Below are 9,119 nucleotides of genomic sequence, written 5' to 3' on the forward strand. Positions count from 1 at the left end.
TGTGTACTCTAGCATCTTCTGAGACAAGACCATGAAAAAATTAGGACAGGATTACTTACAAATGGCCACTGGCATATGACAGAGTGGCTGGAATCTCAGGTGAGAGAGACTTCAATACCCTCCCCAGCCCCTCCTTCTAGGAGGGCATGTCAGCAGCCAATGAGACCAGCCTTGAGAGTCACAGCTTTTCTGACGAAGTTGTTGCTGTTAGGCTGGGAGGAGCGTGCTGGATAGCACGACCTGTGGTGCCGCCCCTTCGAGAGGGTGCTATGACAGTAGGTATTTTGGGGATGAATTAGCTTTATAATCTTAAATCTCACCACTAGGCTCTGAGTTTCTCTGCAAACATTCCTCTGTGCATGGAAGGAGACATAGGTTAGTAGATACTGGGATGGGCAGGAGTTGTCTCCATGAGACTCAGGTCTCTCTTTCGGTCTCTTTCTTTTACAGTCGCACCTTCCAAGCCAGACTGCGGCATCGAAGGGGAGACCGTGATCGGGAACAACATTCAGCTGACCTGCCGTTCTGCAGAGGGCTCTCCGAGCCCACAATACAGCTGGAAGAGTTACAACATTCTGAACCAGCAGCGGCCGCTCTCCCAGCCAGGTGAGGGGGCAGCAGGGAGGGCCATGTGTCCTCCGGCCGCCAGCAGAGACAGAGGCTGACCAACCAAAGTCCTTTTAGCCAAGCCCAGCCCTTGAGCTACCTTGGACCATCCCTCAAAGCATTGGTTTTCCATACAAAAAAACCTAAGCACCTCACAGCTGTGAAAGACAGCAGTGGCTCCCAAGAAGCTCAGCTCGGGCTACAGTAGAGGTCACGGGATCTCTGTTCTTCCCACCTTCTTGAGGAAGTGAGTCCCGCTAAGCATTCTGTGCAGAGACACTGGGGCTTGTTCTTTTAAGCGTAATTATGTCCTGAAGCCCACTTTTGAGTGGGGGAATTTCCTAGCCCCGTGTCCCACCCACACCTGTCCGCCTCAGACACCACCACAAACAGAACATGGGCTGTTAGGGCTATGTTCCTCGGGCTATGGCGGATTTACCTGTAGCTGCCAACAGACCCATTTTATACTGGTCACCCAATATTTGACCTTTGATCAGGAAATAAACAAGATACAGGAGGGGTCAGGGGAGAAAGAAGAGGAGAGAGGGGCAGAGCTGGGACCATGATAACACTCTGCTGCCATTATGGCTGCTGGAGTGGCAATCGCGTGGGCTCTCAGTGCCCACCAGCTGCCGTAGCTGCACCAGTGAACCGAGGGGTGTCCATGAGTTTTAGCTTTGAGGTTGTTCAGTCCCGCTCCTGTGGAAATGGGCTAAGGAGTTGTGAGCAAAGTCTGCAAGTGGAGCTGCTCTGGGCGAGGGAGGAACATCGGGTGCCCCGGGAAGCCCCGTGGATGAACACCCCATACGCCCTGGGTTTCCATCAAAGCCAAGTGGATTATCACTCTTAGTTATCTGGAGGCCAAACAATAACTTCGTAAAAAGACAAAAAAGTTAGTAGAATTCACTCGACTTAAGATAAAAGGGGCGGTGCACTAGAGAGTGATAGATGTGATATGGACTACGACAAACTTGCGGTTTTGCTGGGATGTTTCTGGTTTGCCATTTTTTTTAAAGATTTAATCTATATTATGTGTGTGAGTACACTGTTGTTCTCTTCAGACACACCAGAAGAGAGCATCGGATCCCATTACAGATAGATGGTTGTGAGCCACCATGTGGTTGCTGGGAATTGAACTCAGGACCTCTGGAAGAGCAGTCAGTGCCCTTAACGGCTGAGCCATCTCTCCAGCCTGGTTTGTCAATTTTAGATACATTTCTATAACTGCATTTGTGTGGTGTGCATACATGTGGGAGAACAGCACAGTGAGAGGCCAAAGGACAGCTTGTGGGAGCCTCTTCTCTCCCACCATGTGAGTCCCAGGGCTTGAACTCATGTTATCAGGCTTGGCACCAAGTGCCTTTACCTACACGGTCATCTCACCAGCTCCCGGATTGCCGATTTTTGAGTGTCTGGCATTTCTGTTGAAATCACCTGGCAGCTTTCCTTAAACTCTGCAGTGTCCTGTCTACTCTTTGTTGCCTGCTCATGGTCTAAGAACACAGCGATGTGTGAGTTTCCTGTTGCAAAGTGTGCACCGTGGGGTCCGGGGCTGAAGGTCATGAGCTGCAGGGGCTGACATGGGGGTGTGATGCAGACACTGTGAGGAATCCTGGACGTTTTCTTCACAAAGGGGATGTTGGAGTTGCACTGTGACCAGGTGCTGCAGAGCAGCCATGAGCTTTAATCCTGGCTGTGTTCCTTGCTAGCAAGTGAAGCAAGATACTTAGCCTGTCTCTGCCTTAGTCTGTACATCTGTAGAATGGGCACAACACCAGTGTTCATCTCATGCTGTCACTGTGGAGGGTGAACCAAAGTAGGTAAAGCATGGAGATTGTTGCCTGGTAGATGGCAAAGGGCACAATCAGGTCTAGGTGTTATTAGCTATGGTCAGCAGACCCTTCTGAGTGGAAAACATGGGAGTCGTGGCATCAGTGTGGCTGAGGGGAAGGATACATGTCCATGTAGAAATGATGGCTGATGTTGTTCATGGGAAAGAGTGAGGGAAGATGGAGACGGGCCCGTGTGCCAGCCTAGGAGGTTGGATTTTTCCCTGTAAGCACTGGGCTCCTCCTAGGAGCTCACAAATGAGCACCCCAGTTTCATCATAAAAAGTTGTTAGGGGTCAAAACTTAGATCTTTGCTAACTAAAAGTGGGGTGAATCCTGAGGCTAGGGGAGCAGGTAAAAGCGACATTTGTTTCTCTGCTTTATCCAGTCAGAACTCAGGCCTGGAGTGACAGCAGAGAGGGTGGCTGGTGCGGTGACATAAGATGCCTTATGTCAGCAGCATAAGGGACAAAGGACACGTCTTGATTCACAGTTTAAGAGCATGTCTTCCAAGGTGGGGAAGCCATGGCAGCTGCAGCTTGCAATGCTCCTGGCCACTGAAAGAGAGAGAGGGAGGGAGGGAGAGAGAGAGAGAGAGAGAGAGAGAGAGAGAGAGAGAGAGAGAGAGAGAGACAGAGAGAACATAGACAGACACAGAGAGAGGGAGGGAGAGACAGAGACAGAGAGACACACACTGAGACAGACAGAGAACACACAGACAGACAGACAGACAGACAGACAGACAGACACACACACACACACACACACACACACACACACACACACACACACACGGGGAGGGCAGGCACAGAGGGAGGAATTCAGTCCAGTATTCCAGCCCAAGGGATTGTGGGGAAGGTGTGTCTTCCCACCTTAATTAACTTAATCTAGACTGCTCCACACAGCCACGTCCAAAGGCAGACTTGACCTGGGGTTCCTCGTAGGCAGGCCCAGAGGCTTCTTCTCTAGGTGATTTTGATTCAGATGGACAGTATTAACTGTGGGAGTGATGGTTACCATGCAGTTTTGTGTCTGGATGTTGTGGAGGTAGGGGTGCTGTTCTCAAAGCTTCTTGCTCCCAGAGGTCCCTGCAGAGCCCTGGAGCCCTGTTTTAACTTTATAGCTGTAAGTCACTTACAAGCTCCCTGGTCCTTAAAAAAACACAACCAAGGCTGAGATGGAGCTAATGTTTACGTCCTTGAAGCAAGAGGCGGTTTCTCATAGGAGACCTCAGAAAATGCTGGCGAGCTCAGGAGTGGAAGGAACAGGAATACTTCAGGGCTCCGCCCCAGAGCCTGGGATGAGATGTGGCAGCCGAAGTTTACTGACCGGCGTTGGTGGGAGGGGAGAGAAAGAGCAGATCGGTTCATTCAACATCAGTATCTTGGGGTTATCAGGGCTTCTTCAGTCCTTCATCGGACAGATGACGGCCATATGCATCTCCTATCCTGACCACAAGATGACGCCACAACAACGGGAAACCGGGTTTCTGACAGTAGTGGGCTCTTCCAGAAGGAAAAGGAGCCTGAAAGTTCCCAGTTCAATCAAAGCCTATCAGTGGCATGGGATGAGCCCAATTTTACCCAAGGACGTTTCTAGAACATATTGTTTGCTTCAGAGACTAGGAAAAGGATGGTACTGGTTCATGCAACAGGAACCCCCATGATCCCACCCCTAAAGGAGGCCTAGGAGCTGCCCTGGGGTGCTGTGGACACCTGATGTGTGGGGACTCTGATGCCAGCGCTAGGCCTCTTAAACACACCTGTGCCTGGAGATGCAGAACATCCTGTAAAGTGTGTTCCTTTAAAATCCTCTTAAGAGTATCAAATCCAATTGGGTTAGAAAATGGGATTCTGAATCCTTGTGGTGGTTTCCACTGCTCCTTGGGATATCAAAACACTTGCAGACCACGCCCACAAAGTAGGCCACACCCCCGAAGCTTCAAAACCATACTGATTTACATACTTGCCTTGCTTGTGGGCCCCTTTCCGATACCATAGATGAATATCATGTGTAAATGGTATACCAGAAAACACTCCAGTGTGGGGTTCTAGATTCCAAGGCTGTCACGTTTTACAGAAAAAAACGTGCTTTGAGTTTTAAGGAAAGAATATGAAGAAAGTAGCATACTTTTGATGAGAAAAAAAATCAACGTGCTGTGACTAAGCTTATTTTTATTTTTTTTTCTATTTTTAGAGGCTTCCTCTGGCCCCCAGACAAGGGTAAACCCCTTTACCACTAGTTCAGATACAACCCCCACTTTGACCATAGCCAGTCATAAAGTCACCATGGATTCCTGTGTGTCTTCCTTCAGAGATTGGAAATGCCAGGAGGACGGGCACTCTCCTCATTCTGTTTGTAGCTGTGACTGGAATGTACATGTTTTTAGTTTGAAGCGAGTTGATGTGATAGCTTTATGTCATACATAAATTCTTACCATAGCTTTTATAGTGCAAAGGTGTTTTGCTTTTTAAACACTTCTTTACTATTAGTGTGTATGTGTGTGTGCACACATGCACGTGCACACATACCAACATAAAACTCAGAGGGCTCTCCTGTGGAACTGGAGTTGAGAATATGTGGTTCATCTTCCAGACAAGAATGTTAGAAGGATGAAACACCATTGAGGATATTGAGATACCAACAATCCCAGAGTGTGGAGGCCTTGTGTGGGCTGTCTCCTGGTTTGGGGAAGCAGCTGGACATAAGGTTGGCATGGCTGCAGGTCCAGACTGTGGTTTTGTCACCGTATTAAAAGCCCAGAATGCAGGGCCTAGGGAGGTGGTTCATGTCAGTCTGCTTGACGTGAGATTGTGAGGACCTTGGTTTGATCAGCTGCAACCCACACAGAAGCAGGGCATGGCAGCAGCACCTGCCTGTAAGCCAGCGCTGGGAGTGGGGGATGGGCAGAGACAGGAGGCCCCCAGGGCTCCCTGAGCATACTTTGCTGAATCAGTGAGCTCCAGATTCATTGGGAGACTCTATCTCAAAAAGCAAAATAGAAAAGAGATGGAGACATCTGAGGTTAACCTCTGGTTTCCACATGTGTGTGCACATGCGCATGTATGCACACACAAACACACACACATGTGCACACACATGCTGAGTTGGCTATTGAAAATTAGAGATAGCTTCTGAAATGTCTAAAGGTTGCAACAGGTCCCTCTTGGCGACTTAGAGCATGTCCTGGGGACAGATTGTGACACCTGGTGGCACAAGGTTCTGATGAAGCTGGCACTGTAGTTAGGGGATGTGGGTTTCTTCTCTTGAAATGGCAGTGATGATGAAGCATCTCTGAGAACATGACATACACACAGGCTGTCATGGGTTCAGGGAGAGCTCTCTTGTGAGGACATCTCTCTGGTCCACGTCTCCAGGCTGGACATTGCCTGTTTTCATTCTTGTTTCTGCATGAGGCAGTCACTGCTGAAGAACTCCATGGAGAAAGAGTTTAAACTGACACTGACTCTCAGTTCACACACCACCCTCCCAGAGCACGTCCATCACACATGTACATTTCCTGTTATGTACGTAGGAAAAGTATCAGCCCAGGACCACCAAGACCAAGTTCTCAGCACAAAGGAGATATATCTGCCCCAGAGGGACAAAGGACAGGGATAAGGGACCAAAACAGGAGAGAGGGGATGAGGGAGAAGGGGGAAGGGAATAAGGGAGAGGGGAAAGTGGTACCTGTCCTGGAAGGGAACAAAGGACTGCCTCTGGATAGAGGAGACAGACGTGGCACACAGGCAAATGGTGGTTTATAAAGGTAAAAGGGGAAACCCTGCGTTAGGATGCAGTGTTTAATTTAACTGGGAGGGTTAGGTGAACCAAAAGGCTTTTGATTGCTGGACTTCAATACTTTGATAGCTGAGCCTTGGGAATCAGCTTCAGGAGGAGGAAGTGGCCAAAGAAAGGAACAGACTGATGGGTAGCTGGGGAGAAGGGCAAGGCCTGCCAGAGCCACTGCAGTCAGGCATTCTACTGGGCACTTATATTTATTATTAGCTCATCTAACACTCACAAGTACCCTGTCCCACAGGTACCATCGTTTCTAATTATAGATGAAGAAATAGATTTGCTAGGACAAGTTACTTGCAAAATATATCAAATAAGTAGGCAAAGCCAGACTCAGCACCCAGAGTGTTGACTGGATTTGAAGCCCTCCACTGTTGTCCCACCTGCCATGTTGATTCCCCCAGCATTCTTAGAGGTGATTTTCCCTCCTCCAATTGCACTGTATTCGGGCATTGGGGGAGGTACCTTTGTGACCCTCATCATCATCCGCTGTGCACACTCCACCAAATGCTGCCTGTTCACCATGCTGTTCTTCGTTCAGTCTCAGGCGAGCCCTTGCTTCTGAAGAACATCTCCACGGAGACCGCGGGTTACTACATATGCACCTCCAGCAATGAGGTGGGGACAGAATCCTGCAACATCACCGTGGCACCCAGACCTCGTAAGAGCAGGGTGGGGAGGGAGGGAGGGAGGGAGGGAGGGATACAAGGTCTAGAGGTGGCCGTTTGAGGCCATTGGAGGTGGACCAGGTGGTCTCTGTGACCCTGGAGAGATGCCTGGCCCAGACTTTTCTCACCCTGAGTCTAGCCCAGCTCTTCCAGTTCCTCGGAAATAGAACCCGGGACACATTTCTGGAGACTTCTTCAGCCATGCTTACCTTGTGGTCACTCAGAGTGTGAGAGAAGTTTCTTGAACCAGATGTCTTGGTTTAAACCCTATTCTCTTTTTGTGGGGAGAAGGGAGACCACAGCCACCTCAAGCATAAGCCAGAAGCAGGCAAAGCTAACACTCAGGGGTTTTGGATAGCCTAGGGAGCCTTGTATCAGGATGCTCTGGCTATGTCTCTCCTTGTCTGTACTTCTAACCTAAAGAATGTCCTCAGATCTGTCTGATCTGAGATGCTCCAGGACCACGACTGTGTTACCAGAAGCTTCTAGCCATGGCTTCCTGGTCAGGCAGAAGAACTGGAGTTACCCAGAGGCTGAGGAGGGACTAGCCTGTTGTGCCAGTACTATGGTTCCTCACCTCCAGCCTGACTTTCTATTCTGTACCCGGTTACTGACTCAGGGACAAGGCGGTCGAGTTGGGGGGAGGGGTAGGCTTGGGAGGGAGGGAGGGTTGGGGGCCGGAAGTACCGCTGCTCCATCCTCTTTCAGCCTCCATGAACATTGCACTGTATGCGGGTATTGCGGGAGGCACATTTGTGGCCCTCATCATCATCGGCGTCATTGTCTACTGCTGCTGCTGCCGGGAAAAGGACGACAAAGCTCAAGACATGGAGGATGTGCGGCCGTAAGTGTGCTGGGTTGGGTGCCCCTTGGAAGGCAGCAGATGGAGATTCACATCCCAGCTCCTCGGGCATGCCCATTAGCACCAAAGCATTTCCGTCTTTCCCAGTTTCAGTTAAGGAATGGGCGAATCACCCAAGTCAAGGGTAGACTGAGGTCCTACACTTGTCCTCTGGCTCTGTGGTTTGCAGCCTCTCTTCTGGGGCAGGCTTTCTTATGGCAAGCGGAGGGTCAGATAGAGGCTGGAACACATGCACACTCTTTCCACAAGGATCTCCTTAGTGAGTTGGGAGATCTCACTGTGAGCTGGGTAACCAGCCTGCAGCATGGAGTCCCTTGGCAGCTCACGGTGGGGATGAGACTAGAAACAGTTTCCGCCCCCGCTCCCCCCCAAAGGGGGAGGGCTAACTTTCTTTTCTTTCTTCATTGCCCTGTAGGAACCGAGCAGCTTACCAAGAGCCTAAAAAGCGGCAGATAGAAGTTTCCAGAGGGCAGGAAGATGAGGATGACCACAGGCGTGAGGATCAGAGGAGCTCGGGGCGCAGCACTCCAGAGCAGCCTTTCCAGTGAAAGGGGCCTTCTGCAGCTGGAGAGGAGGGAGGGCTAGGGCCTAGGCTCCTGCTCTGGCCGCCTTTCTCCCAAGCCCTACAGTGCTGCCCCTTCCCCAGGCATTCCTGGAGTACTTCTTCCTGTGTATCTGCCTCTGGGAGCATCACTGGCTACTGAGGTCCTACCTGATGGTCGCTGAAAGGACCCTTCCTCATTAATAATCTGACTCAGGGCCTGGCCTTCTCCCTAGACCAGACAGCATTCTCTGCCTCCGTTATGGCTGGCAGGGGCTTCTAGAAGCTCAGCACGATCTGGGACTGCTTCTCTTCAGACCTCCTCATACAGGCAAGAGCCAGCTTCAGCACCAGTTTCAGAAGGTGGGAGTCTGCCCTGCCCAACCATGCCCAGCACTCAGGAGAGAACCAGTGATAAGCTTGCACTCAATATTTTGTTGAATGAAGGGAAGAAATCAACGATAAGATGTAGTCTCTGTGATTTACTGAGCTTAATTGTGCCCTCCATGGTGGGGAGACCACGGTGGCCTCCAGCCTCTCCCTCAGCTTTATCTCCCACCAGTGTTTCTGTTCCTAGACATACACCTTCTTAGGATGTCCCCAAACACAGTTCCATCTCTGCCTGTCAGAAGCTTGCCTGTCCTTAGAACCCACCACCAGTCTTAGACCCCCAAATCTTTCTTAATCCTGTCCTGACTGCTAACATGCAGGGAAACAGTGAAGTCACTTTGTCCCACACCTAGACCTGGGCTGCATGCAAGGCCAACAGAGCTATACTTCCTGTTGTATTGGAATGGGTGCCCTGGGGCAGGGTC

At 50.4% G+C, this 9,119-nt stretch overlaps 1 protein-coding gene across 1 annotated transcript in view; it reads left to right on the forward strand.

Moving 5' to 3' along the window:
- The window catches only part of Gpa33 (glycoprotein A33), a 35,095-nt gene extending 26,379 nt beyond the window's left edge, over window positions 1-8,716 (forward strand). Inside the window, exons 4-7 of the mRNA XM_034513316.2 lie at window positions 451-606; window positions 6,775-6,894; window positions 7,610-7,745; window positions 8,179-8,716. Of these exons, the coding sequence (XP_034369207.1) occupies window positions 451-606; window positions 6,775-6,894; window positions 7,610-7,745; window positions 8,179-8,311 (545 nt within the window). The 3' untranslated portion in view covers window positions 8,312-8,716. The remainder of the gene's footprint in view (window positions 1-450; window positions 607-6,774; window positions 6,895-7,609; window positions 7,746-8,178) is intronic.
- Window positions 8,717-9,119: the final 403 nt, after the last annotated feature.

Source organism: Arvicanthis niloticus, chromosome 10, assembly GCF_011762505.2.
Source record: "Arvicanthis niloticus isolate mArvNil1 chromosome 10, mArvNil1.pat.X, whole genome shotgun sequence".
In the NCBI taxonomy this organism is placed as follows: Eukaryota; Metazoa; Chordata; class Mammalia; order Rodentia; family Muridae; genus Arvicanthis; species Arvicanthis niloticus.